The sequence below is a fragment of the Gloeophyllum trabeum genome, assembly GCF_000344685.1.
Source record: "Gloeophyllum trabeum ATCC 11539 unplaced genomic scaffold GLOTRscaffold_00007, whole genome shotgun sequence".
In the NCBI taxonomy this organism is placed as follows: Eukaryota; Fungi; Basidiomycota; class Agaricomycetes; order Gloeophyllales; family Gloeophyllaceae; genus Gloeophyllum; species Gloeophyllum trabeum.
This window is the reverse complement of record NW_006920416.1, coordinates 1,424,603-1,451,948: the sequence shown is the minus strand read 5'-3', so window position 1 is coordinate 1,451,948 and position 27,346 is coordinate 1,424,603. Positions and strand designations below refer to the sequence as shown.

At 54.0% G+C, this 27,346-nt stretch overlaps 10 protein-coding genes and 1 non-coding gene across 11 annotated transcripts; 5 read left to right on the top strand and 6 right to left on the bottom strand.

Moving 5' to 3' along the window:
- Positions 1–630: 630 nt before the first annotated feature.
- Positions 631–4,001, bottom strand: GLOTRDRAFT_121520 (uncharacterized protein; the record flags this gene model as incomplete). The annotated part of the gene is made up of 7 exons (XM_007868307.1): positions 631–1,628; positions 1,683–2,609; positions 2,823–3,175; positions 3,226–3,389; positions 3,444–3,597; positions 3,717–3,746; positions 3,977–4,001. 7 exons carry the CDS (start codon positions 3,999–4,001, stop codon positions 819–821), a joined length of 2,463 nt encoding a protein of 820 aa, XP_007866498.1. The 3' UTR covers positions 631–818.
- Positions 4,002–5,312: 1,311 nt separating this feature from the next.
- GLOTRDRAFT_t76 lies at positions 5,313–5,388 on the bottom strand. Its single transcript has one exon. It is a non-coding gene; the product is annotated as a tRNA-Thr (tRNA).
- A 1,996-nt stretch (positions 5,389–7,384) lies between these two features.
- Positions 7,385–10,595, top strand: GLOTRDRAFT_76749 (oligopeptide transporter). The gene is made up of 12 exons (XM_007868306.1): positions 7,385–7,608; positions 7,655–7,801; positions 7,853–8,373; positions 8,433–8,624; positions 8,677–8,726; positions 8,781–9,149; positions 9,207–9,311; positions 9,369–9,543; positions 9,597–9,747; positions 9,803–10,110; positions 10,178–10,276; positions 10,339–10,595. Exons 1-12 carry the CDS (start codon positions 7,568–7,570, stop codon positions 10,374–10,376), a joined length of 2,196 nt encoding a protein of 731 aa, XP_007866497.1. The 5' UTR covers positions 7,385–7,567; the 3' UTR covers positions 10,377–10,595.
- On the top strand, positions 10,596–10,833 carry GLOTRDRAFT_111221 (uncharacterized protein). Its single transcript, XM_007868305.1, has one exon. It carries the CDS (start codon positions 10,610–10,612, stop codon positions 10,784–10,786), a length of 177 nt encoding a protein of 58 aa, XP_007866496.1. The 5' UTR covers positions 10,596–10,609; the 3' UTR covers positions 10,787–10,833.
- On the bottom strand, positions 10,790–12,017 carry GLOTRDRAFT_138931 (uncharacterized protein; the record flags this gene model as incomplete). The annotated part of the gene is made up of 8 exons (XM_007868304.1): positions 11,921–12,017; positions 11,757–11,871; positions 11,507–11,694; positions 11,420–11,452; positions 11,336–11,363; positions 11,157–11,276; positions 11,068–11,096; positions 10,790–11,000 (listed from the first exon to the last, which is right to left on the bottom strand). Exons 2-8 carry the CDS (start codon positions 11,802–11,804, stop codon positions 10,790–10,792), a joined length of 657 nt encoding a protein of 218 aa, XP_007866495.1. The 5' UTR covers positions 11,805–11,871; positions 11,921–12,017.
- Positions 12,018–12,395: 378 nt separating this feature from the next.
- Positions 12,396–13,549, top strand: GLOTRDRAFT_61326 (uncharacterized protein; the record flags this gene model as incomplete). Its single annotated transcript, XM_007868303.1, has 4 exons — positions 12,396–12,451; positions 12,505–12,604; positions 12,655–12,867; positions 12,925–13,549. 4 exons carry the CDS (start codon positions 12,396–12,398, stop codon positions 13,351–13,353), a joined length of 798 nt encoding a protein of 265 aa, XP_007866494.1. The 3' UTR covers positions 13,354–13,549.
- Positions 13,550–13,651: 102 nt separating this feature from the next.
- Positions 13,652–15,781, bottom strand: GLOTRDRAFT_129636 (kinase-like protein; the record flags this gene model as incomplete). Its single annotated transcript, XM_007868302.1, has 11 exons — positions 13,652–13,891; positions 13,943–14,089; positions 14,147–14,206; positions 14,254–14,322; positions 14,376–14,454; positions 14,508–14,620; positions 14,675–14,935; positions 14,991–15,167; positions 15,220–15,358; positions 15,408–15,524; positions 15,576–15,781. 11 exons carry the CDS (start codon positions 15,779–15,781, stop codon positions 13,652–13,654), a joined length of 1,608 nt encoding a protein of 535 aa, XP_007866493.1.
- Positions 15,782–17,366: 1,585 nt separating this feature from the next.
- On the top strand, positions 17,367–19,527 carry GLOTRDRAFT_106056 (uncharacterized protein; the record flags this gene model as incomplete). Its single annotated transcript, XM_007868400.1, has 9 exons — positions 17,367–17,717; positions 17,779–17,919; positions 17,972–18,151; positions 18,206–18,516; positions 18,571–18,664; positions 18,728–19,133; positions 19,196–19,338; positions 19,392–19,450; positions 19,503–19,527. 9 exons carry the CDS (start codon positions 17,367–17,369, stop codon positions 19,525–19,527), a joined length of 1,710 nt encoding a protein of 569 aa, XP_007866591.1.
- Positions 19,528–19,804: 277 nt separating this feature from the next.
- GLOTRDRAFT_106055 (uncharacterized protein) lies at positions 19,805–20,886 on the bottom strand (the record flags this gene model as incomplete). Its single annotated transcript, XM_007868399.1, has 4 exons — positions 19,805–20,221; positions 20,281–20,478; positions 20,529–20,672; positions 20,737–20,886. The coding sequence occupies 4 exons, from the start codon at positions 20,884–20,886 to the stop codon at positions 19,805–19,807; spliced, it is 909 nt and encodes a 302-aa protein (XP_007866590.1).
- Positions 20,887–21,081: 195 nt separating this feature from the next.
- Positions 21,082–25,071, top strand: GLOTRDRAFT_76739 (phosphoglycerate mutase-like protein; the record flags this gene model as incomplete). The annotated part of the gene is made up of 10 exons (XM_007868301.1): positions 21,082–21,310; positions 21,374–21,621; positions 21,684–21,752; positions 21,807–22,264; positions 23,378–23,742; positions 23,797–23,987; positions 24,104–24,251; positions 24,303–24,467; positions 24,555–24,727; positions 24,793–25,071. Exons 1-10 carry the CDS (start codon positions 21,121–21,123, stop codon positions 25,069–25,071), a joined length of 2,286 nt encoding a protein of 761 aa, XP_007866492.1. The 5' UTR covers positions 21,082–21,120.
- A 342-nt stretch (positions 25,072–25,413) lies between these two features.
- On the bottom strand, positions 25,414–26,568 carry GLOTRDRAFT_111219 (uncharacterized protein). The gene is made up of 2 exons (XM_007868300.1): positions 26,220–26,568; positions 25,414–26,165 (listed from the first exon to the last, which is right to left on the bottom strand). The coding sequence occupies exons 1-2, from the start codon at positions 26,437–26,439 to the stop codon at positions 25,738–25,740; spliced, it is 648 nt and encodes a 215-aa protein (XP_007866491.1). The 5' UTR covers positions 26,440–26,568; the 3' UTR covers positions 25,414–25,737.
- Between the last annotated feature and the right edge of the window lie 778 nt (positions 26,569–27,346).

Genomic DNA, 27,346 nt, shown 5'->3' with positions numbered 1-27,346 from the left:
ACATGTACAGTTACAGTACAGTACAGACAAGTAAGGAATAAAGACCAGGAGCAAGCAAGTAGGTCAGCTAAAGCTCGGGGCAAGCCAAAGATCTGGGTGCCGAGTGGACTGTGATGCCGCGGTTGGGACTGTGAATTTGCCGACCCGAACCTAGCTGAGGAGGGGGTCGATTTCGGCGCGCGCCCGCGCCAAATCGCGTCACGACGCGATTTCCGCTGGCGAAATTCACAGTCCATAGCCTTGGCATTTACAGTCCCTCGGGTAGATATCTGGTTACCTCACCCGCGCGTTCGTAGAGTTCCCGAGCGCCTGATGCGCTTCTTTGACCCTCAAATATCACTAACAATAGCATAGATTATATTTGCATGTACATACAATATTTGAAGCGCGGGAGGCGTGTATCTGGCCCTCCAGCAGGCCGGGATGGACGGGGAATGGGGAGGCCGGGGTCCCAAAAGGCGTGGGAACTGGGACTGTAATGGACTGTAGCTCCCCCGCCACAGGACCGTAGATCTCACGGAAGAAGTAGTTTTCTAAATTGATGGTCTATCGATCTGCAAGCGGCTGCAATGCCAACACTGCCCACAACCTCCCACAGTAGACGTTCTGCGGTCCGTTCATGATCGATGTGAGATGCCTTCAAACGCACTTTATTGGTGACAGAAAACAAGACAGCAGGTTATACAACACAAAGGGCAAAGGGACACGACTCCGAGACGAAAAGGCGAAGATTCGGGTGGGGGTACAAGGGGGTTAAAAACTGTAAAGCTGCTAAAAGTACATTGGGTCGCGCGTCCCTTGAGTAATAAGAAACCACTTTATTTCAAGATGTGGCCAGCTTTAGCGTTACCGACAGTTAACCCGGCCACGCTGGGGACCGTCCTATTCAGCGCTGCTTCAGGAGCATCGCCTATTGAGGGGACTTTGTGCCCCGCACGCGGAACGCGACTAGGCGATGCTGCACGTCTGCCACGACTCGGGGTGACCGTGACTTCAAGATCGTCGTCAAACTCCTCCTCAGCAGATGGCAAGACACTCGTAGGCGGCGAGGTCCCGCTATCCTCTTCGCTTTCATCGACATCCTTCTCCAATGACATCCGTCGCCGTTTCCCGCTCTCTCGCGAGGCAGAGCGACGCGGGGGCCCATCATCCAGTTCCTCCGAACTCCGCTTTTTCGAAGCCGACAGTCGCACCCTGGTGGTTGCGATTAGCGCCGAATAGTTCCCTTCTCTTCGGACGCGTTTGGGAGGCGTCCGACTCCGCTCAGTATCATCCTCTTCCCCAGACTGAGATCGATCTGATTCACCTTCCGCGTCTTCCTCCAGATCGCGCGATCGCTTCCGAGGAGTGACTGTGTACACCCTGGCATCTTCGGTCGTCGTCGTGCTGGTCTCCTCCTCCTCAACCTCCTCCTCCTCCTCCTCAAAATGCACCTCTTCCTCCGCGTCCTCTATCCGTATTTCACCCGGGTTCTGGTCATCCGCCTGCACGTTCGACTCCGGGGCGGCCTGCTGTGCCTGCAACTCGCTGGCAATGAGATTTCCAGCCTCGATGTTAGCTTTGATCATCGCGCGCTCGCAGATCTTGCATCGGCATTGATATAGGGGCTGACATGCTTCGCGCCATACCTAGATTGCCGATTAAGCCAAGCATGACGTGATAAAGAAGTCAACGCGACGTACCATCTTAAACGCCTCTTGACTAAACGGCGGCATGTGCGAGGTAGTCACAGGTATGTACGGAATCGGATGCAGCAATCTCGGAGTCTCGAGCACAGGCGAAACCGGTATGGGAACCTGACGCAGTCCTTCTACTTCATCATCCTTTTTCGTCACGAGAGGCGGCGGGGAAGGGGTCGTACCGAGCGTAGATGTACTCAGCACCGGGCTTGTCGCATGCGAGTCGTCGCTCTTCGAACTGGTCGAGCTCTCCCTATCCTCCTCCTCTTCCCTTCGCAGCCTGTCTCTTTCTTCTCTTTTCTTGTTCGCCCTTCTTTCTAACCAATCGATCCCGTTATACCACATGCTCTCGTCCCGCAGTGCTGCCGCCACATCCTCCATCTCCATTCTACTCGCTCTCAAAGCAGGATCCACGCGGTCGGCAGCGCACTCGATGACAATCTTTCGCACGATGTTATTCATCGCAGGTAGTAACACGATACGCATCTGCTTTTGGTACGCCCGATATACGGCTTCGCACAGCTGGAATGATGGTGGCGTCTCGGCACGCACAGTGGCCGGGCGAGGGTGGAGAGTGTTTTCGTCGCCATCTTCTTGATCTAGAGACCAGGGACATGGGTGAATGGCTCGGACGATGGGCGAGCGATCCCCGTTCGTGTGGCCATACCACTGATCCGCCGGGCTGAACCAGTAGCCGTCCAATATTCGATTCCGCGCGAAGTCGTTGATCGCTAGGTCTCGCACGCCACCCGCCTCCTCGGTGATAGACAGCAGCTCGGGGTCTTCCTCCTCGTCTTCGCTGAGGTCGTCCGTGCTCGAGTAGCCCTCCTCGCGCGACGCGTACCTGGACGCGGCGATCGCCTGCTGGAGCATGTCCGGGAGCTTCGTGTGCTTGCGGAGCCAGAGCTTCTCCTGCGCGAGCGCGAGCACCTCGGAGATCGTGCCCTCTCCCATCTCGATGAACGCGTCAATCGACTGGCGCGTCTCCCAGTCGTGCGCGTTGAACTTGGGCCCGCCGATCGCCGCCTGGTCGCGCGGGCTGCCGGCGGCCGCGCGCTGCCAGAGCCACTCGGCACGGCAGCTCCGACACGTCGCCTCGATCCCGGGCCACGTCTCCTCGTCCTCGTTCTCCGCGCAGCTCACCGCGTTGTACTGCTCCTCGAGCTCCATCGGCGGCGCCTCGCGCAGACACAGCCCGCAGAACGTCGCTTTGCGGTGCTCCCGACACGACGGCACCGTCCCGAGCCAGTACGTGTGCACGTTGCGCTTCCACGACGTGAGCCCGTGGTCCTGGTATGGGTGGTTGATCCGGCAGACATAACACGAGCAGCTGGTGATGTTTCTGAAGTGCTGGAACGGCGACAGGCGCACGGGGCGCGCGTTCGCCGTTGCTGTGGCGGCACTGTTCGGGTTCGGCTGGATGATGGAGTGCGCGAGAAGCAGGTCGTGCGGGTCGATCACCGCACAAGCGTGCTGCCAGAATAAATGCGTCTCGACTGCCAGAACGCGATTAGGGTTGAAACAAATGGCAGAACTTGAAGCTCACTGGCTGTATGCCAACTCGGACAGATCTGCATCAGTTTCTCGACTTGAAGCGCGTCGCGCAGGACCGTGTACATCATTCGCATCGGCCAAAACTGTGGTATCTCCCATGTCTGCGGACAATACGACGAAGGTGAGACATCCAGCAAATAGTGTGTGGCGATTAGCCTATGAAATAGCGTTGAGCACCGCGAACTCAACGTTCAACAGGAGACATAAGACCTGATTATTTCCGGCGGTAACTGATGCCACGATCGGTTCGTGAATTTCCCCTTGTACAGGGGAATTGTCGTCGTCGACGCGTCCGACGTCGAGGCCATTGTAAATGCGCCGAGCGCGGTGACGGAGGTGACGGTCGTGACAGTTTGCGCGCAAGCTGTGGCACGACGACAAAGAGGGGGTTTCGGGATTATCCGGTGTTTTCGCACGCACGGACCAGGTCTAATCATATCCAAATGAATTTCAAAGCATTGCATTTCCTTCCGCTGCGCGCACCGACCCCGCGTAGTATTTCTGCTCTGCGACCTATCAATCAAAGGCAGCCTGGAAGACGGGAACTCAGTCACATATTGCCTGAACGTGGTGGACTCAGCTTTGCTGCAATTTGCTGCAATACGGCCCGAGGAGACTTAGGGAGAGGCTCCTGATCGAGTCTCTAAAGCGTAAGGAGGAGTGTTTCGAGCTGACTTGGGAACAATGATATACGTATCGTGCATATCAGTGAGTCGATGCATAAATAGCTCCTTGAGACTCACGAATGCCTGCTGCAACGCTCACCATGATGGAGAGCGTTCATTAGAGCTGGCATCGTCCCCGGGAATTTTGCACTGATGAAGATGGCTGGAGAGCTGGTGCAGGGTCGATGACGGCTACTTTGAATCGATAATGTGATGCATGTGTCCTAGCGGTTATGACGGTCAACGGCTGCTGTTGAATATTTCTCTGCTACCGCCCGTACGTGTCATTATGGTAACTTTGACAGTGATGCGAAATCCCTCGACTTTAACTGCCCCCCCCCCCCCGGGGGGGACCACCGGATCAGCTGATCGAGTGCCTTCATGTTCAGTGTTTATACTATCATTGAGGGGGTTCTGCAAATTTTGCAGAACCCCCTCACCCCCTTATATCTCATTCCAGACTCAACCAAAAAATGTTGGGTAAGCTCAGGCAGGTATATATACACTAGAATAGACCCTCTGCCAAGTCAGAATGGGAATATCTGCTGTGGTTGAAGAGAAGGAGAGAAAATGGGTCCTGTAGGCCATGGGAAAGAAACAGTGTCCACTAGATCTCTCGTGATGCTCTCAACGGACTGCAGTGGAATGGCTTGGGGTATCATGAATATGTCATCTACAGTACAATACACCATCCCGATAGAGGAAATAATGAGCATGTCGAGATAGAGAGGCAACTTTGCACATCTCCCAGGCCCATATCGTGACAAAGGCGTGACATCGTTTGCGGCGAGATCCCCCTGTGACCGCACGTGACACCTTTTTGCAGAACCCCCTACATGACCCGGCATCTCTCTCCTGCATTCTACAGGCTGCATAAAAATGCACAAAATGGTCAGGAGATTTAGTACTAAGTTACACAATTTGCGGAAAATCTGATAAGAATCCGTCAAGTGTGCGGAGTGCTACAAGCTGAATTCAATACTTTTTGCAGAACCCCCTCAATGATAGTAGTCGATATTCTTGGTCCTTTGTGCTTACATGTCTAAGACTTGCCGCAGTGCTTATGCAGCAACATCGGGGTGCATAATTTCCACTGCGGGCAGAGACCAATGTCCCACCGGCAGGCATGCCAGGAACATCCCCTGGTTGGGAGAACACTTTCCTAGAATGGTCCTTGCTGGACCATAACCTGGACATGAAGAATGTCCTTTGAGTGAACAAAGAGAGGTCTGCAGGACATTTGATTAATGTTGTCCTTTCATTCTTTATGTCTGTATCATGTTCTGCTATGGAGCATCCTAGGAAAGTGTTCTCCCACCCTTGCCATGAAAGATGAATGTCCGATGGCGGGACACCGGTCCTTGCCCACTGTGTTCCGTTGAATGGCAAAGATGAAAAAATAAGGTGTAAAATATGCCCTCACGCCGGATTGAACGACGGACCTCATCATAACATACGAGTGATGCGCTCTACCACTGAGCTATAAGGGCTATGTACTGAAATTCGTCGGTAACCATAATGTACAAAACGACTAGATTGATGAGGACGACTAGAGTCGAGATTGCTGCAGTTGTGTTGAGCCTTGGATGACTTGGCAGGGCAAACGTTTTAAATTTTACAATGCGGGTCAACAGAAAGACGACAAAGCTGAATGGAATGGCTGCAAGATTGTTCCTGTGCTCGTAAGTGTGTCCGCTTCGGTGTTACTATATATTCGGTAGCCCCGAGCAAGTGACGGCCTGACTCTACGAGGGGTATCACCCTTCGTAGGTGCTGTACGAGTCTACCAGGCTCAGCGTTACTGTGTGACGTGTCAGTGCTTTGATGTTTCTTTCAGTGGATAGCTCCAAACACTTGCCCGGAGACTAGTTTGTTGAGCTACGTGGTTGCGCATCCCAAGACGGACAGTTCCGCCTCCCCGGCAGGTGGAACAGCCAATACCGTACATGCCATTGTAGCGTAGGGCGACACTGCCCTCCTGCCAAGTAGCAGATCGGCCAAGCAATAAGCTGCAATAAGCCATGCGTGAGGCAGCAGTAGGCAGCTCGACGTCTGGCAGAAATGAGCCAGGTACGAGCCCTATTTCGCTGGGCACAGGAATGTCAAAATGTCCTGAAGGTGACGGCAAGACTTGAATGTCGAATTCAGCGTAAGTGCGGGACGGAGACATCGCATGTAATGAAATGGGAGCCCACAGTGCCTGTGGCGGTCTGTTAACCTGCCCATAGACTGATTAGATGTTGTCTGATCGTGGCTCCGTGCCTGGCTCACCACGACTTCTGCGCATGGCGTTAGTCAGTGGTACTGTCGCTGGCAGTCATGAAATAAATGTCGTAAGACGTAAACACCTGGGTGCCCCGGGCGTTGCATGTCTAGATGTTTCAGGGAAAGCTGACAGGGTGACTGGGACGTGCGCAGCTCATTTTAGCTGAAGCACCTGCGTAAGCATAAACGTACCAAGATAGTCATTCTGAGCTCGTCTGGACTTGGTTCCAAAACGTTGAAAACCCAGACAGCCCCATATGAAGGCGCAAGGCACGTACCTGACCGGCCATTTCACCCATGGCCGAAAGTCAAGCGCCGGGCTGTGATGTGGGGGGCGCCTGTCAGAGCAGCTGCTGGTTGCTATTCTGTGACTTTGTTTGTGGCACAACGGGAGGATTACCCAAACAATATATGCACGAACGCGAAGGAGGAGGAGGGCCAGAATTTCCCTTAAGAGTTAAATTAACCGTATTATTGACGGCCGGAGACCCGGCGGATAACCCGGAAAACCGGCCATATCCGGAACAAAACAGATAGCACCGCTCGGTGCCTAGCCGGTGATGGTTCCTGGGAATGTGATTGGCTGGCGGAGTGGCGATAACCTTTCTTTCCCGCCGACGACGACGACGACGAAGACGCTTTCTCCCTCCCGCCATGGCCCGACGGCCGACGTCCTCATCGTCTCGACCGTTCACCGCATCCGACATGCGCCCCTCAACCGCCCGCCCTTCAACATCCGCGGGCGGCCCCGCGTACTTCGACCACGACCCACAGTACACCTATTCACAGGAATACTCTATCGACGAGGAGGAAGAGGAGAGCGAAGACGAGGATGTGTTTGCGTACCTGCCGCCGACGACGGCGGAGCAGCATGAGCAGGAGAGGCTAGCGCAGATGCAGCAAATGCAGGCGCAGATGCAGGCGCTCGCTGCCCAGGCGCGCCAGCAACATCCGCAACACCAGTACCACGATTCGTCGAACGATCCACCACCGCTGTCGCCGTACTCGGCGTATGCGACGCCCTTCGCGTCCCCGAATCCCCTGCTTGCCTATCCCCAGCCGACGTTCGACCCCTCGTCGCCGCGACCGCTGTTGCCTGCAGCCGCTACGCATAATCCCTACGAGACCGCGTTCCACCACCCACCAGCGGAGAGCCCGCCCTCGACCGCGTCACATACGTCCGACGACCCGTACCGGCTGCGACGAGTCAGCCACGCACCCCAGACGACCCCGTCCTCGTTATCTAGGCACAGCGATTCGCGTGAGGTGCACGTTGCGCTTCCTCATGCCGCGGACGATCTGGAGAAGGCGGACGTGCCGGAGGACGACCTGGCGGAGTGCTCAAAGTCAAAGGCGACGACGGTGTCGCTGGCGGATACCGCGAGCCTGAGCATCAGCCCGAGCATGATCGACGACGACGACCTGAGCAGGGAGGGCTCGATCAAGTGAGTGGTGTACGTTCTGTAGTTATACGTTTGCTAAGCCCCGCAGGATGGAGTTTGACTTCGACGCGATCGAGGAAGAGGACAGCCCGTTCCCCGAGGTGCGCGCGTCGGTGTCGAATATCGACGACCCGGACATGCCTGCGATGACGATCCGCATGTGGATCGTCGGCCTGACACTCTGCATGATTGGAGGGTAAGTTCCAGGTCTTTCGCCTCTCCATTAGCTCATTCTAATCCTTGCTAGCGCAATGAACGTCTTCTTCAATTTCCGCTACCCCGCGCCCACCGTCGTCCCCATGGTCCTCCTCCTCCTCTCCTACCCCATCGGCAAGCTCCTTGCATTCTCCCTCCCCATCACTACCTACCGGCTACCTCGTTGGCTCGGCTCCCAGGAATTCTCCCTCAACCCGGGGCCGTGGAACATCAAGGAGCACGTCCTTGTCTTCATCATGGCGAACGTCGCAGTAGGACCGCCATACGCGCTGAACGCGATCGTCGTGTCCGAGGTGTTCTACGGGATGAAGCTCGGCTTCGGCTTCAATCTGACGTTCGTGCTCGCGACGCAGCTCACGGGGTTCGGCCTTGCTGGGCTGTGCCGGCGGTTCTTGGTCTGGCCCGCCAGCATGGTGTGGCCGCAGAACCTCGTCGCGTGCACGCTGCTGAACACCCTGCACGCCGAAGACGACGAGGGCAGCGGCGGCATCACGAGATACCGGTGGTTCATGTACGTCCTTTTGGGCGCGTTTCTCTTCTTCTTCCTGCCTGGTAAGACGTCTCTTTGCTGATTCGGCCCTTCGCGATGGCTGAATACCCGCCCTGACAAGGATTCCTGTTCACGGGCCTGTCGGTGTTCTCGTGGCTGTGTTGGATTTTGCCCGACAACGTGCCTGTGAACCAGCTGTTTGGCGTATACACCGGGCTGGGCATGAGCGTCGTCACCTTTGATTGGTCGCAGATCACCTGGATCGGGAGTCCGCTCATGATTCCTTGGTGGGCTGAGGTTCATATCTTTGGAGGTAAGCACGGCTGTTGCCTCGTAGAGTATCGACCGTCCTCATTCAGGCGTAGGATTTGTGCTGTTCTTCTGGATTATCACCCCCATTCTTTATTACACTAATGTAAGTTTACTTGTTGTTTGCCCGAATTACCTGTTGACCCCGAGTGCGTTGCAGACGTGGAAATTCGCGTTATTCCCTATCTCGGGCAACGAGCCGTATGACAAGTACGGCAACACGTACAATATCTCGCGGGTCCTGCAGCCCGATGACAGGTTCAACGTCACGGCCTACAACGAGTACTCCCCCCTCTACCTCCCCGCAACGTACGCGGTCACGTACCTTCTCGCGTTTGCCCTGACCACCTGCGTGCTCGTGCACACCGTGCTGTACCACGGGCGGAGCCTGCTGAATGGGGTCAAGCGGATACGCATCGAGAAGGACGATATCCATGCGAAACTGATGAGGAATTACCCCGAGGTGCCGGATTGGTGGTATATGAGTGTGTTTGTACTTTTCTTTGCGCTGGCGATTGTGGCGATGGAGGTAGGCTTGTTTGATGAGTTGATCGTGAGATGGCGGTTGACAGAATCTGTGGTGTAGGTATGGCATACGGGCGTTCCGGTTTGGGCGCTGATATTATCGGTCCTACTGCCCATCATATATGTGTTGCCCTCGGGCTTTATCTATGCTATGACCGGTCAAGGGGTACGTTCATACTTGACGACTATGCTATCTTGACTTCTCATCTAATTCTCCATATAGATAACGCTTAATTTGTTGGCGCAAATCATTCCTGGGACTCTGCTTCCTGGTAACCCTTTGGCGAACATGGTGTTTAAGGCGTACTCGGTGCAGACCCTGACCGAGGCCACCTCCTTCGTTCAGGATCTGAAGCTTGGGCATTATATCAAGGTCCCCCCTCGAGCTACGTTCATGGGTGAGTCTTGTTCTGTGCATATTGCCGGATGTGTGCTAATCGTTGCATCACAGCGCAAGCGGTTGCCACTACGCTGGCTGCTTTCGTCCAGGTGGCCGTGAAGCAGTGGATGTTCACGAATATCCCAGATATGTGCCAGGCCGATCAGGCGAGCCAGCTGACTTGCCCGCACAATCAGGTATTCTATACCGCCTCGGCAATATGGTGCGTCTTGGCAGTAGAACGTTGTTGTGTGGACAAGTGCTAAGGACTTGCGCAGGGGCTTAATCGGACCGAGTCGCCAATTCGGCACGGGCAGCCTTTACCACCCCCAACTCTACGCCACGATTGTCGGCGCGGTGTTGCCTGTCCCTTTCTGGCTGTGGCAGCGGCGGTACCCGAATTCGTGGATTAAATTTGTGAACACGCCCGTCATCCTTAACGGCGTGTCGGGCCTCCCGCCAGCGACCGGGATTAATTACTCGTCGTGGTTTGCTGTTGGATTTATCTTCCAGTATCTGATTCGCCAACGCAATTTTGCGTGGTGGTCCAAGTTCAACTATGTTACTAGTGCGGCACTGGATAGCGGTAAGTCTCGTGTCTTGTGTTTTGCAGGCTCCACGGATAGAGGTGCTGATGAATTGGGCTCTTGTAGGGACCGCGATATCTTTGATTGTCATCTTCTTCACGCTGCAGTTCCCTAAGAACGGCAGTATCCAGCTGCATTGGTGGGGTAATGAGGTCTGGAAGAACAGTAAGTCTTCTCTTGTTGATCTCCGTCTGTGGGCCAGCCCTGACCTTGTGTCTTCCTACCAGCTGGGGACTACAACCACGTAGCGTTGAAGAGTCCGTAATGTATCGTAGCATGGGGGATTGAGCGCGATTTGTGTCATATTACTACTATTATCACCCTCACTACTACGTACCGTCTGGTTTTGTAAAAGGTGTCTCGATACTACCTCCTCATTTTAGATTAGTACCGTCCGTAGGCGCGTGTTATTTATAGTGTGTTATGTGGTCGGCGAGGAGCTGGCTAACGCATACTGTAGCTAGGCTGAGGGGACGATAAGGCGTTCGGTTTGTAATCATGAGTTTTGATCAAGTTTGGCGAGGAAGGTACCATACTAATAGCGTCCGTATCGCGCCACCCTGGATCAAGCAACCCGAAAGCTGTAAGTCTATGTTACATATTATGTCGTACTCCCCTCCAACCCATATACAATCCAATAACTTAAGCAAGAACAAGTACACACAACACAAGTAGCTGTCATCGACCGCCCTTGATCAGCCCCGCGCCGGTGACACGGTCCCGCCCCGTCCCCACCTCCTCCTCGAGATCCATCGGGTCTTCCGCGGCGGGGGTGGGGTTGGATACCGGCTCGTCGCCGCACCCGCAGTCGTACGTCGCGTCAAGATGGGCACAGTCGAATTGCGGCTTGTGGAGTCGCGTGTTCACTTGGTTGTGGAGGTGGCAGAGCCTGGTGGGGTTAGGGTTAGTGAGGGAGGGAGGGAGAAAAGATGGGCGGGAGAGATGGAGGTACTGACCAGGATGCTGCTGCTCTGCGCGATGAGACCTGAATTGCATTGTATTAGGATGAATGCATGAATGCAAAGGGAGGTGAGCTGGAGAGTACCTGCGGAGGGAACTTGCGCAAGAGTTGCTGAAACTCGGCGGCGCACTCCCCGCAGGGGTAGAGCCGAGACGTGAGGTAGAAATAGGACTTCAGCGCGTCTTTCTCGTCTTCTGTCGGTTTCTGTGATCATAAATCAGGAACACGTACGAGACAAGTTACAAGCAAGGAGGCGGGCGTACCTCGGGGTAGCGTAGCGTCATCGTGTGTCTAATCAAGGGACTCTGTGTGGGTGTACGGAAACAAGGGAGAGCGGGGGTGCTCACAGTAGCTTCCACGTCGCCCGACCGAGCGCAGCCCTACGAACCGTTAACCCCACCTCATGCCGGCACCATACTCGCGTAAACACTCACTTGGCGGTCTCGTTACCCAGCTTGCCCATGATCACACCGCCCTTCGCGACCTCAAGGGATGCTCCCGAAGTCAATGGTGGCGGGTGCAGGTCGTGCTCAACCCCGCCCTCGCCGAAGAAGTCGCCCGTCAGGGAGTCTATGTACGTGCGCGTTGGCGGGCGAAGAAGGGCGAGCGAGGAGATGAGGAACTATCGTTTCGGAGTCGAGTTGATTGCAGGGAAGCAACCGAGAGAGCAGTGGTAGGGCGTACCAGAGCGAGGATTATGGCGACGAAAGCTTTAGTGAAGCGGGATATCATGGCTGGGGGCGCTATGGAGCAGTGTCCCTTCCACTTGGAAAGATATTAGGCGTCTGACAGCGCTCGCCTTAACTCACGGAGTAAGTGGAATACCTGATATTTACTGTATGACTTACAATTGCTGGACGCCTGTCTTATGGTAATGCGACTGAATGTCGTATGTGTTTCTAAGCTCTAGCGCTGCGGGAGTCCTGCTTCCACCTAGTTTCAGACAAATAAGTTTCGCGGCCACGTCCGACAATGTCAGATGAAGATTCCTCTGCCCGTCGGAGAGATAGAAATACGAGACCTGGAGCAAAGCTAGAGAATCGAGTGTGTCTAGGTACGTATACAGTGTAAGATCAAGAATACAGCGAATTTGAAATGACTTCGGTAAGGGACAATTTGTATTCGTGAGAGCTTCAAAGGCTCTCACGCATAGAAAGCGGCTAGGACCGGACTTGCCGAGATCACTTCAATCTTCAGCCACAAACTGGGACTGCTGCTAATTATCAGACAAACGTCTCCCCCAAGACCTTTTGCCGGTCTGACTGTACTTAATATCTCTGGAATAAGTTGCCAGTACGAGTTACGACTACCAGCTCTGCGAACATGGATCCATTCGAAGTAAGGATGCAATTCCTTACCCTCCTCCGAAGACTCAACGCGTCAGTTCACCACCACTTCTGCAGGATTCGTTCTCAACGAACTAACCCACCAGCTCGCAACCCTCAATCCAGAAAGTTGTCGGGTATGCGTTGAAGTACTACGCCCGCTGCGGCGAGGACCTGTGGGATTGTGTCATCGAAGAGTGCCAAAAGGTGTGCCAATCAGTCTGACCTGGCTCTACCTGTTTGACCGCGTGCGGCAGGGCGACATTAATCACCGAATAAACATCCTGTACTTCCTCGACTCGTTATGCGAGACGTGTCTACTAGCAAAGTCTCAGCCGGGGTCGCTCGGCCCTGAGAGTGCGAATCACAGTCTGTATATGGACTATGTCGCGCGAGACCTGGCGAAGATTGTGGGGTACGTGGTGCCGGAAGGGCGGCAAGGGCTGCCGAACCTCATGAGCACTAAGCAAGTACGGTAGTCCCTTCCACTGCGGCTCCCATCAGTGTACTGACATCCGAGCTTCCAGATATTGGAACGCTGGCGCAGCAAACGCGTGATCGACCCACAAATAATCGACGAGATCACCGCCGGCCTCAACGCGCGCCGCGCCGCGCCTCCCTCTTCGCCCTCCGGGCAGCCCTCGCTCCAATTCTCCAAAAACGACGTATTCAAGCGGATCGAAGAGGACCGGGAGCGGCACAAGCGCCTGCGCGAGCGCCGGTGGGTGCAGCCAGTCACACACAACCACGCACAGCTTCAGGGCCAGCTCGCGAGCTTCCTGCCGCTGACAGACGACGCGGACGGAGAGGGCGAGCTGACGATCGACATCGAGTTCGATAATGAGTGGGAGACGACGAGCGACTGGAACGAGGATGACGACGAGGCCGCGGCGGAGGAGAATGAGCTGTGTTTTCCAGGGGAAGGGGGAGGAGAGAAGCCGATGGATTTATCGTGATTCAGATGAATACTGCATATATTATTGTTTATTGGGCTCAGCCTGAATCCTTGGGTTGTCCTGTGCTGTTGACGTTGCCTCGGATTCGGAGGTATGGCGAAAGGGACTGGCATCATACAAGTCTCAAGGTTACAATTTACATTTGCGTGCGACAAAACGAGGACATAAATTCATTAGGCGTAAAGTATAGAAATCATCCCAAGTCGAGCTACCGAGACATTGTACAATTCAAATTACGTAGGCACTGAGGGCATTAAATCATGAGGTGGAAGAGAATACCAGTCATCCAGGATCCGAGTTATCGAGATGTATGCTTGAGCGCCTGCAGGGACTCTACGATGGAGTGCATGTCTGGCCTTTCAAGTGGGTTCTCCGCCCAACACTTCTGCAAAAGATCCCAGACGGCATCGTTAAGGCCCCTTACGCTTATTATGGGAAGCGTCGGCCTTTCCGGGCGCTGTCCACGCACCACTTTGCTGGTGAAGGCAAAGGTGCTTTTGTCACGCAGATAGTACCAGGGAGCCTCGTGGGTCAGGAGCTGCATTCAGCCGTTAGGCCATATTTCGCTCGTTTTAAAAAATGAGCGTACCTCGAGAACGGTCATGCCGTACGAAAAGACGTCGGAGCTCTTGCTTTGCATCCCTCCGTCAAGCACTTCGGGAGCCGCCCACCTTTGGGAGAGCTGCAGCTCGCAGCTCAAGATTACAGTCGGGTTCTTATTGGCGTCCTCGATGATCTGTGCGATGGACTATATCAGTACGACAATGGATAAGCGGGCCATATAAGTAGTTACCTTGGACAAGCCGAACTCAGAAAGGAGGGGTTTGCCGTGCTCATCTATCATGACGCTGGCCTAGTAGTCTTTAGTGGAGTCGCGTGCACGATGCTAAAAGCCCTTACCCCGCGCACGTCGCCGTGCATGACATCCATATCGTGCATGAAAGCTAGGCCCTTCGCGATCCCCTGAAGCTGACGCCAACGTTAAGACCGCTCAAGTGGCCGCAAATGAAGGCCAGACTTACAATACGCATATGATCGGTGGTATCGTTGTTCCGAACGTAATCGAGAGCGTTGTGCTCATAGTATGGATAAACTAAACACCTGAAGGCAACGAGGTCAGTTGATCGCAACGGCGGGGTGCAGCAACAACCCACATGTTTGGAAGATCCGTGTGTGGCTCTTTCACAAAGCCCAGGACAGGCACGGTATATGTTCCCTTGTCCTCTTTCCAGACTTTTGTCCATACTTCTGCCTCGCGGCGGAACCGCTGATAACGTAGGCCTCAGAACGAGTATCATGTCACGACAGCAAACCCACTCACCCTTATCCATTCGGGATTGTCCGCCAGTGCACTACGGATTGTCTTCACGACGACCTTTTGCTTTCCCAGAAAGGTCCCGAGGTAGTAGTCGGTTACGTTGTGCTCTCTCGTGGTCCGAAGCATGGTGGTGGAAACCTGTACTTCTCCGTGTTCTAGATGAAGGTTGGGCAGGAGGTCTCCAGTCTCTTGTAATAATAGGTGAAGATTGGCCGCAAGACCGAAACGTCTGGGATCGTTCGTCTTCTCCAACTGTCCCAATATCTAGGGGTCCCATCAATTTAGTGCCTGCCTGGAAATAGTGGGAGCATGCACGTACTTCCTGCATGAATGCTTGAAAATTCCGTATATCCTCGCGATATTCCCTTGTGATCCGAAGTATGGCACTCTGGGTATCCTGGACTGTAGACATACGATCCACGACCTCTTCGTGGTCCCTCATCCTGTTTCTCTCGAACATGTGTTGTGTTTCAATGATTGCCATCCCAGATTGAAGCTGCGAGAAATTCAGTACAACATCACGCCTTCTGGATGCGGTGGAGACTCACATAAAGGTTGGACAGGCACCTATCGAGCGTGCTGATACAGTCGCCGATTTCGTTTGCGATATACTGCTCTTCCAAAAAAGCCTTTACTTTATGCTTTTCAGTCAAAGCCTTGACGCGGATGGCTACTAGCTTTATGATGCTACGGCAGGGTTATTGATAAAGATCGCCGTGTATAATGGACAACGTACGCGAGAGCTTGTCTTATATTCTCCTCGAGCGTCAACGAAGGAAACTTAGGCCTCAATGCTTCCTCGAGGGTCGTCACAAAATCCGAGCACTTCTGAGTGAGTTGTTGCGCAGCTCGCCTGGGGGTATGGGTTAAGTTCTGGGGAATGATGTTGAGAAACACTGCCTACTTATTCGATTCCATCTGCTCACACATCTCGACAATTTCCTTTGCCACGTTGACAATAGGAGCCAGCATGGGCAGCAAGTTGACGCCCACTTCTGCCCCAGCAAAAACAATAGACGCATAACGCGGTTGCAATACTGCTTGGCCGAATTTGCGAGCTGCTGACTTGGACCCGGCAACCAATCGGTCAAGTCGATCTCGCATGGACATGATTGAGGACCTTGGTAGCACTCGAAACGAACGGAATATAAGGCTAGCCTGTATCCGAGCTTTATACCACATGGACCACGCGGTTCCGCCGAATCATGCTGGGTATGACAGCACAGCATTGGGAAGGGAGGACAACAGGCCGTGAGATGTCCTGAGTATTGTCTCCTGCTTCTTGATTGTGGGGGGACAACGAGTTCACCATATGCAGAACCCTCCATAAGATGCATGAAAACACTTGGGGACTGTATCCATCTGCAACCGCGCTCGTCCGCCTCCCTTGTGCCCGTTTTTCTTGCAACAAGCAGGTGATCGGCGAGGGCGGAAGTATAATCGGCGGTGCCGGGCACGTACCTTAGGACGCTCAGGTCGCCGCCCCCTTCCCCTTTATGACCTTATTGCATGCGCAGCATAAACTTGATCCAAGAACAAGTAGCTATCCGCATAATTGAGCAGACAGGTTCCCAGTAGAGTGTCTATTGTGCCGAAAGAACAAGAACAACGTCGTTCATACGAAACGAGGCTCGAGACTTCGGCAATCTACAGGGGGCGCCCACATCGACAGATGAACTTGTGTGTCCTTGTGGGCGCCCACTTCAGATAAACTCTAGGAGTCCGCCTTGTTCAGCCCTGGGCTGTATGCGTTATTGTCTTGCTGGTACGCGTCATTTCAGCGCTGAAGCCTGAGGATTGATCAGGACATTCCCAACTTCCCATGCCTTCTGAAACGCACCTAGATTCTTATCAATGACCGCTTTAGAAAACGATCTACTCTGTTATGAGAACCAGAGTACATAAACCGCCGCCTTCAGACTATATGACAATGGCCTAGGAGAGAGATGAGCATACAGAGGACACGTTCGTCGAGGGTTCAATTATTGAATATTATTTCAAGCTTGGCTTGGGGCCACGGATTTCAAAACTATTCAACCCTAACCCGAACACCAATCAATTCGGCTCAAACTCGTACCTGCCTTGCATGTCCAGTGTTGCCACTCTGCGAACGCAGTTCAATTTGTGTGATCTTTGAATGGACGCTCCTGAACTTTAATACGTCGAATCGCCGAGTCCACCATCGCATTCTCTGTATTTACTTTCGGAAAGCAAGGAAATGGAGAAGCACGTGAATTCAAGAGCCCTCTCGGAGAACAAATATATTAGAAACCTCTTGCCTGGCTCATGATCAGACAGTCAGTTCTGTATCTGAGGCTCCACCTCTTCCTCTCACCATTCATTTGACACAAATTTTGACAAAATTATCTACACTGAAGTCTGGCATTGCGTACCGTGACTCGTGCAAGTAGTCACAGCTGAGGATCTATTTCCTGGACTTATCCTCTTTTCATTCCTAAGTCCCCCCAATATGCACGCCCTCCCTCGATTTTTCATTTCCTGAAGGTCGTGTGAATCGACCTTGCTGCATTTCTCAAAAGAGCGAATCTAAGCGCGTAGACAGTACGGTAGACTCATAGCGGCATCTAAAGTAGTAACCGATCATGCGATCTAAATCTGTCACTACAGCAGGAGTCATTTAGATTCTGAATTTCTTTCACTCAGACGACCACCATCCCCCTCGTTATAATCGACGATGTCGACCGTCTACTATGTCGACGAGACCGCCGGAGTCGACGCGCCCGGCAACGGCAGCGAGTCCGCGCCGTACCAGTCGCTCGCGTTCGCACTGTTCACACACGGGGACGCAGTCAAGCTGCTGATCCGCAAGGATCCCAACACCCTATACGACGAACCGACACAATCTGCGCTGAAGAAGGCCAAAAAGGGAGCGGAGGGGCTCGAGAAGAAGAAGAAGAAAGCGGAGGAGCTTGCGGAAAGAGAAGCGAAAGAGAAGACAGCCGAAAGGGAGCGGAGGGAGAAGTTGATTGAGGAGAGCAAGAAGATCCAGCTGAAGGAGGATGTGAGTCTCCCGAAGGCCACAAAGGTGAGCGTCAAATGATAGTAATTAGGGCGGCTGTGCTGAATCCGAATTTATAAAGGCAAAGATTGTACATCTCGCCCCGTTACGCTCAAAGCGCGTCCGCGTGAACGGATGGGTGCACAGATTACGCTCGCAAAAAGACATTATATTCATCGTGCTGCGCGATGGCACCGGATATTTACAATGTGTTCTCTCCGGGCTTGTGGCAAGTTTTGCAGCTCCCCCGCACGTTTCCTCCCGCTGAGATGTGATCGCAGGCTCGGACATACGAAGCGCTTACCCTGACCCTTGAATCCACGGTACAATTAACAGGGACGTTGCAAGAAGTGCCCGAGGGGAAGACTGCGCCCGGTGGGCACGAGCTGATCGTGGACTATTGGAGAGTCCTCGGGGCCGCGCCAGGTGCTGACGATGCCTTTACCAACCGATTGAACGAGGCAAGGCATCCCCCATATCCTCATTACCGCGTGCTGACGCCGCTACGTCCATAGAAATCCGACCCTTCCATCCTCGCTGACCTGCGCCATCTCGTCCTGCGCGGCGAGACCGCCTCGAGCGTGCTCAAGCTGCGCGCGGCACTGCTCGCCGCGTTCCGAGAGACCCTGACCGCGCACAGTCTGACGGAGGTCACGCCGCCGTGCATGGTGCAGACGCAGGTCGAGGGTGGCGCGACGCTGTTCAAATTCGACTACTACGGCCAACCTGCGTTCCTCACCCAGAGCTCGCAGTTGTACCTCGAAACATGTCTGCCCGCCTTGGGGGACGTGTTCTGCGTTCAGGAGAGTTTCCGTGCGGAGAACAGGTGAGTGCTGTCTTTCTCTTTCTCTGTCGAGGATGATTGAATGGTTGTGTGCAGCCACACGCGCCGCCATCTGAGCGAGTACACGCACTTGGAGGCTGAGCTTGCGTTCATCAACTTTGACGACCTGATGACCCACATTGAAGCCATCGTGCGTGCCCTGTCTTCCGATGTAAGAGCTACTAGTAAATCCTGACGCTTCGAACATTCACAGATCTGCGAGACCGTCGACCGTCTGCTTGCGAACCCCACCTCAGCTGCGTACATCAAGCAGCTCAACCCGTCCTTTAAAGCCCCCGCACGGCCCTTCCTGCGCCTCTCGTACGTGGACGCGATCAAGTGGCTCAACGACCACAACATCATGCACGAGGCCGAGGACGCAGAAGGAAATGTCATCAAGGAGCAAGGGCTCACGGTGATGGTCCCGCATAAGGTGGGCGACGACATCGCGGAGGCGGCGGAGCGCCAGATGACGGACATCATCGGGACGCCGGTGTTCCTGTACGGGTTCCCCGCGGAGCTCAAGGCGTTTTATATGAAGAAGATGCGGGTGGACGGCGAGGGACATGTGTTCACGGAGAGCTGTGATTTACTGATGCCGGGTGTGGGCGAGATTGTTGGTGCGTCTGGGATGGTCCGTACCAGACTTGGAATTTCGCTCACCGGTTATTTTTTCCCATAGGCGGGTCGATGAGGATCGACGACTTGGATGAGCTGTTTGCGGGATATAAGCGGGAAGGAATTGACCCAACTCCGTATTACTGGTACACCGATCAACGAAAGTATGGTACTTGCGCACATGGTGGCTATGGGCTTGGTGTCGAGGTGAGCGGTGTTGTGGCAATCTCGTAGGTGATGATCCCTAACATTTGTTACAGCGACTCTTGGCATGGCTGGCGAACAGATATACCGTCAGAGAATGCAGTTTGTACCCAAGGTACGTGGCGTCATATTCGCTCCTTCAGAAGTCTGACCACTTTCTTGTCTAGATGGCCTGGAAGGGCAACGCCATAGAACACTGCTCGTCTTTGATTGTTTATTACCCCGTCTGTACTAGGGATATCCTACATTTTAGAAGTCGTTCAGGTGAACAATGTGAAATGTGGGCTGCTTTCCCTTGCGACGTCTCGTTGCTCCTCTATCGAGCGGCGGGGAACGTCGTATGATTGCACATTCAGAGCCATTAGGATACATGAGCAACACCCACGAAAGCACGATAGATCATACAAGGATAAGCACGTGCCACAGGGAAAGCAGAAATGAAAAGGGGAAATACCAATACCTTGTCCCATCAGTACTCCACCGCGTCCACATCATCCGCCTGCATCGGCGCAGGTTCTTCCTTGCGCTCGGGCTCCTTCTCCTTCTCCTGTTCCGCCGGTTGCTTATCGTCTTTAGCGGCATCGACCTTTTCCGGGCTCGCGCTGTCGTCCACATCCATCCCTGCATCTTCCTGTGCAGCACTACCGTTCTCGGCAGGCTTCTCCGGGGATGGCTCCGCAGGTGCAGGCTGGGAGTCCCCATTCGCCGCCGCAGCTTCCTTAGGCGTTTCGTCGGTGTTCATCTCAACGTCGTTTTCAGTCTCTTTCTGAGCCTTTTGGCGCGCCTCTTCTTCGGCGACGCGTCGACGGAGCTCGTTGATTTCTTCGATGCCCTTTTGCCGCTCTTCGCGGAAGGCTTCCCATTCCTTCTCAGCCGCCTCCTTGACCTAATGAACATCAAAGATCAATGTTGTAACCCACACATGATGAGCGGTACGTGTCGTACCTCAGCCTTTCGCCGATTCAAGAAGGCCTCTTGAGCGGGTGTGAGGACAGCGGGAAGGTAGTATATAGGTGGGGGGTGGGATCGCGGTGGGTTTGAAAGGGGGTTCATGGGTGGTGGCTCTGAGCCATCCATGGGGATCTGATCAGTCGTGCAGAGGAAATTGGCGAGTAAGGGATATCTTGTTCGGCGGAGTTTGTGCTGGACTCGCGTAAGACGTTTGAGCAATGCGGAAGAAGCGAGATGCTTACTATCGAGTCCTTGAGCTGCAGCTCTTCTTCCTTCCTGTTCGCGTTCACCTTGTCCTTTTTGGCCTCTTCGGCTCTCCTGACAGAGTCAGTCTCTTTTCGTAGCTTAGCTTGTAACCTCTGCTCCAATAACTGCCGTTTCTTTGCCTGCATCGAAACATGCCAGTCAGTTGCCTGCCTCTTATTACGCATCATAAACCATAACACGCACCGCTTCGCTCGCACTTTTCTCCTTCTCCTCGATCTTGGCTTTGTTCAATGTGCCCACTAAGATACCAAACATGTTTCTACCGCGTTTATGCTGTCCTCCAGCGACAGCACCCAAGTCGAGGCGGGGTCGCTTCCTGTTACCAGCAGCCATTGCTGCCGGCGCGGTGGGCGGCTCCTGCGCCTGGTTTTCCTGGCTCTCTGGCTTCTCGACATCCTGCATTGGCCTAATAAAACATGTTTAGTACATATCGCGGGCAAGCACGGCCGACGCCTACTCTTCGGTCGACATTGCGAGCCAGAGTTGGTAGAGGGAGGACGGAGAGCTAAAGTCGGCCTTTGCCGAACCGACTTGGTCACGTACGGCCACAACGGCGCGACTGCATCAATGGGGCCCAAACCGACGAAACCGACGACTGCAAAACCCGGACAGGCAAAGGGAGCGAATCGTAAACGACCTGCTGCGAAACCGAAGCAACCTTTGCCTCTGCCGCAGAGATTACGGCGGTTGTTCACGTCGTTGTGCGCACAGATTGACGGGGGTCATTTCGCGAACGCCGTGAAGACATGCGACAAGAGTATGTTACATTTGTGATTTATGTCGATACAGAAGCTCAAGAAATGTAATTAATCCTGTACAGTTCTCAAGCTTGTACCGGATGATAACGACGCCATCCAGACAAAGTTGTTCCTTCTCCTGCAAACTGAGAAGTATGATGCCGCCCTCGCGCTGATCGACGCCAGTAATGCTGGCATCGATCGTTCCTTTGAGAAAGCATACTCGCTATACCGCTTGGAGCGTGAGCCAGAGGCTGCCGAGTTGCTAAGGGAGCTTAAGAGCAAGGAGGGAGTGGATGAACGAGGAGCACTTCATCTTGAAGCACAGCTGGTGCGCCCTCTTCACCGGATTTCGTTTCTCCGGCCATTCATTAGCGTTGACACGACTGCCAGGCTTACCGTATGGGCGATTATCAGACTGCGTGTGACCTATACAATCAACTACTGGATACAGCCGAGCCGGTAAATACCAGTGACAGTTCGCGGCGGCATGGTGATTTGACTTCACTTGTATAGCAATCCGACGAGCAAGCCGACATTCTTACGAACCTGCAAGCGTCTCAGAAGCATTTGGATTTCATCAATGTCGAGTTCCTGCACGCCTTGGACAGCTTGCCGGGTGCACTTACAAGCAGTCTCGAATCCGCCCCACCGCCCTCGCAACAGGTGCCGGCAGCAGCCCTCTCCAACTTGGCATCAACGTCGGGCCCTGCACCCGGCGAAGATCCTGCCAAAACGGCACCCAAGCGGGTGCGGATGAAGCGTGTACCGAAGGGTGTCATCCCTGGAGTGACACCACCGCCCGATCCAGAGCGCTGGCTGAAGAAGAGCGAGAGATCGACTCATGTGCAGGCGAAGGGGCGGAAGAAGGGAGGCGGTGCCACCCAGGGAGTCGTTATGGATCATCCTCCTGCGAGTGGGGGAGCGTCCACAGGGCACAGCAGTCAGAAAGGTGGAGGAAAGAAGAAGAAGAAGTAATAGGTACTGTGGTGCCCCTTGTTTTCGAACTATCTCCGTGCTGCAACTTGATTGAGATTAGATAGCAGTGAACACGTTCCCGTGATGCACGGTCTCGGACATGCCTTGCATTTATGTGATGTTTCTACTAAGTCCGTTAAATTGCATGGCGTAACGCCTCATTTACCTCGCGCGGTTCGATCAGTTTCCTCTCCCCACACCCATGGGGAAGGAATTTACAACGGTCAGCTAACAGTTGTGGGGCCTCCTCAGGATCTTTTGTCTTTCCGAGTCCAACGTCTCCGGTCCTGTTGTCCCTCGGAATATATAACCCTAAGTTATTTTCTACTGACGACCTATTTTAGTAAACATCCTTCCGCATAAGGTAAGTTCATGAATTGGGCATGTTTTCCGCAAGGCTGCTAACGTCAGGCTGCCCATTGTTCAGTTCTTCGGTTTACAGCGATAGGATGCCCTTCTCTGCCAATACCTCGGAGATCTTACAGCGCCGGACGACGTCTTTCGCAAGGCCGCTATGCATGTCTTGCGTAATCGGAAGAGAATTTTCATTATTCTGCATTCCTTTTAAGCCCTCGTGACCGAAAAGTCCAAGATAACGATGTGAAAGTGCAGGAACGCGCAGAGCCTCTATGCCCGTGCGATCTGAACCATGGCAGTGTCTTTCAATGGCAAAGGAACCGTTGGTGGGATGGCCAACGTCAAACTGAAGCCTAATGGTGCGACGCCGTCAAATTTCTAACGTCTACTGCTTCTCTTCGATTCCAGTACCTTGAATTCGAGATCATGAGCTTCAGTTATTCGGAAGAAATTGAAGCAGACACATCTAGCGAGGCACTACATTGTTACGGCGTGGATCTGCCATGCTCTCGCAGTCATGAGCACCACAGCGCTCCTCCAGCCAGCATGCACGGCCCAGGCTCCCCGGCTGAGTGAATACTCGGAGTCTTGTATATAATCATGGTCTATTGGGCTCAGATCGACATTCACCAGTCTTCAGGTCTCTAACTCAGCACACCTCACAAGATACAAGATCTGAAGATGTCGCATATCGAAGTCAAAGGCGCTGTTATCCTCGCCCGCAATGGCGACCGAACGTTCTACCCCCAGAGTCCGAGCAACTACGCTCCCGGCCCGACCGAGGCCACCCCTCTCGGCGAGGTGAGTTACCAGCCCAGACCGATGGTCTCCAAAGTAACTGACCCTTCGCAGGCGGAGTCGCACAACCTTGGCCGCTTCCTCCGCGAGACGTATCTGAATGAGAACTCGCCCTCGCGCATCCGCGGGATGCGCTACGATCTGGTGAACACGAAGCAGATCCACATCAGGGTGAAGAATGGCGGCGAGGGCAAGCCCGTTTTCGACTCGTGCATCGCGCTCCTGCAGGGGCTGTTCCCTCCGAACCCCAACAACAGGATGACCCTCGCGAACGGAGAGACCGTGGTGGCTCCGCTTAACGGGTACCAATATATCCCTGGTGCGTGATATGCCTGTGCGGCTTGTGTGACGCTGAAGAGCCCGATTTGGGCAGTTGAGACCGTCGAGCCGTCGAATGACCGCTCTCTGGAGAGCTGGACGGACTGTCCCGCCTTCGAGAAGCACATCAAGAACTTCTACGGCTCGGACGAGTTCAAGAAGGAGGCGAAGAACGCCGAGCCTTTCTTCAACGCAGTCAAGGGCTTCGTCTACGGCCCCGAGGTATCCTTTGAGAACGCGGTAAGTGTAGAAGCCTCCGCCTTTCTCGAAGGATCTAACACGCTTTTCTGCATCTATAGTACAATGTGAGCCCCTTGCTGTTGGTAGCTTGTTTCTCATTTTCACCTCATGGACACGGATAGGTATTCGACTTCGTCGGAACGGAGCTGACCTACAACAAGTCCTACGCCTACCGCCTACCGCCGACCTACATCGAGCAGGCACGGCACTGGGCCAACTTCCACGAGAACGGCGTCTTCTCATCCAAGGATATCGGAGGTATCGGTAACCGTGAGTCTGACCCTTAAGACCCTCGCGGCACCGTACTGATTCATTGTGCAGTGCCTGCCCGCACGGTTCTGAGCCCCATCCTGACGGCGATGGAGCGCATCGTGTGGGATGACGACCCCCTGCAGCTCATGGTCCAGGAGATATCGTACCAGCCGTTCATCTCGCTCTTCCACATGACAGGCATCGCCGAGCGCTACCCAGAACTTCAGGCCATGCGTACGTACTCCTTCCTCCACTCCGTTCTTGAATCATGCGATTCTTGCGAAAACCGATGCTAATACTAATTCATGTGATGATCCACAGCGAACTTTGCAAGCGCGCTCGCGATCGAGCTGCGCGGCGGCGACGAGGGCGACCCTCGCGACTTCCTGCGGTTCAAGTTCAAGAATGGGACGGACGACGCCGACTTCCAGGTGTTACACGTCTTCGGCCACAACGGGGACATCCCGCTCACAGAGTTCATCTACCGCACCGAGGTTCTTTCTTCTTTCCCTACCCTCATCTCTGCACACGATCTAACTGTATGCTCCGTACCTTACAGAACTACGTGATCGACTCGAACAAGCAGTGGGCGCGTGTATGCAGCGGAAGCCCGAACGAGGTCTCGGGGTGGGTGAGCAACAGCGCAAGCGTCAACGGTATCTGCGCGGCGCTCCTCGCGCTCGTCATGCTCGTCGGCATGTTCTTCCTCACCCGGTTCGTCGCGCGCAGGAACAAGCGCCGGGCGTACATCCGCCTCGAGGAGCCGGAGCCGCAGGTGAGTTACGATCCGTTCTGGGGGGAGGGGTTCGCTGGGTGTTTGGGTATGGAGGACGCGTGATTGGCTCCATTTTGTTTCATTTTGTTTCTGTGTATCTATTTATCGCGATGCGTGGTTGGGCTTCTTGACGTGCGTTATGCTGACCTGATGTTCTGCTCCTCTTTCTAGGAGGTGCTCCCGGTGACTGAGAAGGCGCGGATGCCCGTCCGGGTGAACGAGAAGGTCAGGTTCGTGTAGGTATTCTGCGGGATTGGAGATGAGTCGGGTTAAGGTTGGGGAGTGTTGTGGATGTTGTTGTGATGCAACGAACTTTCTAGCTATACATGACTTGGGACGAGCTTTATGTATTTTTACGACATTCAGAAGACACAACTTACTTGTTCATGCTTATTAAAGGTCCCAGAATGAGGGAAACTTACTTTCGTTTGTATGACTGAGTGACGGAGTCAAGGGAGATGTACAAGCAACGGTATCGGGTATACTTATGCATCGAATAAGCACATCCAGACCAACGTGAAGCAAGACCGGTGGTCATCGGATGATACAAACTTGAAAGAGCGTGAATGCATCGTAGCCGGTAGGATCAGAGCCCATAACATACATGCTCGAATGTGCGCGTACCTCCAGGAGCTGTCCTGGGTGTCATCGTAGGTTAAAGTCCTTTGCCCAACGCCCCTCATCCATAGTATCCCTGACGAAAAGTCCATCCCCTCTCGGCTGAATCGCCTAGACTAAAGTTGCCCCAAGCAGCGCACCCACACCTCCTACAACCAATCCTAACGTCACCCCGCCCCCATAACCCAGTCCTCTGCCACCTGCCGCAGCATTCCCCGACGCACTGCTCGTCGGTGCGCTTGAGCTCGAGCTCGATGACGAGGGCGGCGCCGTCGAGCTGGACCTGCTCCCGCTACTGGTCTGAGATGCGCTGGTGGTCGTCGCGGGCCACGTCAGGCTCGCGCTCGAGCTTGCGAGGTTGCAGAACTGCTGGGATATGTTCTCGCCAACGAGTAGGTCCGTGGAGGAGCACTGCGTGGAGATGCAGCTGTACATGGATGTCTCGAACCGGGCGATATTGGTCGCGTTGCAGTAGCAGTTGACTTCAATGATGCTGCTACAGTTGGCGGCGGCAGAAGCGACGGCGAAGCATTGGGATACTATTCTCCAGTTCACACAGGTTGACTGGAAGCGTTAAAGGGCGATGAACATACCGCATGAGGAGACCGTGCTCAGGCTGGGATAGGAAGTCGTAGTCGACGATGCGGAGGTCAAACTGGACGCATTAGACGCTCCTGAAACCGTCGAGCTCAAGCTAGAGGCTGTCCCGGTCGTCGAAATCGACCGTGACGATGTAGAAGAAGAGGTCGACTGCGCGTCGGCGAAGGACAGGTAAGCGAGTAGCGAAAGCGGGAAAGCGAGACCGTAGCGCATTATGGCTGAGCAAGCGAACAAATAAAGTGTAAATTGGGTGGGTTTAGCCAACGAGCTCGCTCTTCCCTAGCCTCGAGCCGAATAAAGTGAAAGAACGGAAGGGAAGAGCAGCAGCACTGGAACAAGGAGATGTAAAGTGGAATGTCATGGCGCCGAAGCCATTCATTGTACTTGCCGGGTCCGTGGGAACCAATTAGACGCTCATGGCAATTGTGGCCGGTTGGTAATTGTGGCCAGTGATGGGCCGGTTAAGGCTGAACCCCTTGCCTCCTGGACCGGGTTTGACCAGTTTCCCACGTTAAACCCAGGTTTGACGAAAGTTAAGGAGTTAATGCGTGACCCGCACATGACTTGTACCTGCCATATGAGGCCGTAATGATATCATAGATAGTCACGTGCATTGCGCGCCCGGAAGCTGAGACCGGGCAAGCGCGTCTCGTTGAAGTTGAATGTTACGTTGATTACGGCGCGTTACCTTCCCCTGCGAAACCCATCTCGTTATCCATCATCAGTGATCTATGCCGACGGTCTCTCAGTGGTGGGAATACTTCCGGAAGGGCACGCAGCACTACAAGAATGACACCGTCCACTGGGATGCATGGTGCAATTCGTGCCTCAAGCACCGTACAAATGAAATTGTACAGTTTCAGAGGGTGACTAGTCAAAGCTCGGGATCTGCGGGAGTAGTGATGAGCTATGAAGATGCCGAGGCATGCGGTATGTCTCTGTAATCTCTTTAAAACAAACTCTGCTGATACTCTATCATATATGGACAGTCATGGCCGACAAGACAGCTTCATTTTATATGCCAGGCAAGATAGATAGAATGGTCCGACACCTCTCCTCGTGTCCCAATGTCCCCGACTCTGTCAGGCAAGCAGCGGCTCTCGAAAGGTTCCAGTCCAAG

Coding starts and splice junctions, on each gene's coding strand:
- GLOTRDRAFT_76749 (XM_007868306.1), top strand. CDS start 7,568: ATGATCGACGACGACGACCTGAGCAGGGAGGGCTCGATCAA. Junction 9,150..9,206: donor TGGCGATTGTGGCGATGGAG/GTAGGCTTGTTT, acceptor TCTGTGGTGTAG/GTATGGCATACGGGCGTTCC. Junction 9,544..9,596: donor CCCTCGAGCTACGTTCATGG/GTGAGTCTTGTT, acceptor GTTGCATCACAG/CGCAAGCGGTTGCCACTACG.
- GLOTRDRAFT_111221 (XM_007868305.1), top strand. CDS start 10,610: ATGAGTTTTGATCAAGTTTGGCGAGGAAGGTACCATACTAATAGCGTC.
- GLOTRDRAFT_111219 (XM_007868300.1), bottom strand. CDS start 26,439: ATGCGCTACGGTCTCGCTTTCCCGCTTTCGCTACTCGCTTACCTGTCC. Junction 26,166..26,219: donor GAGCACGGTCTCCTCATGCG/GTATGTTCATCG, acceptor ACTGGAGAATAG/TATCCCAATGCTTCGCCGTC.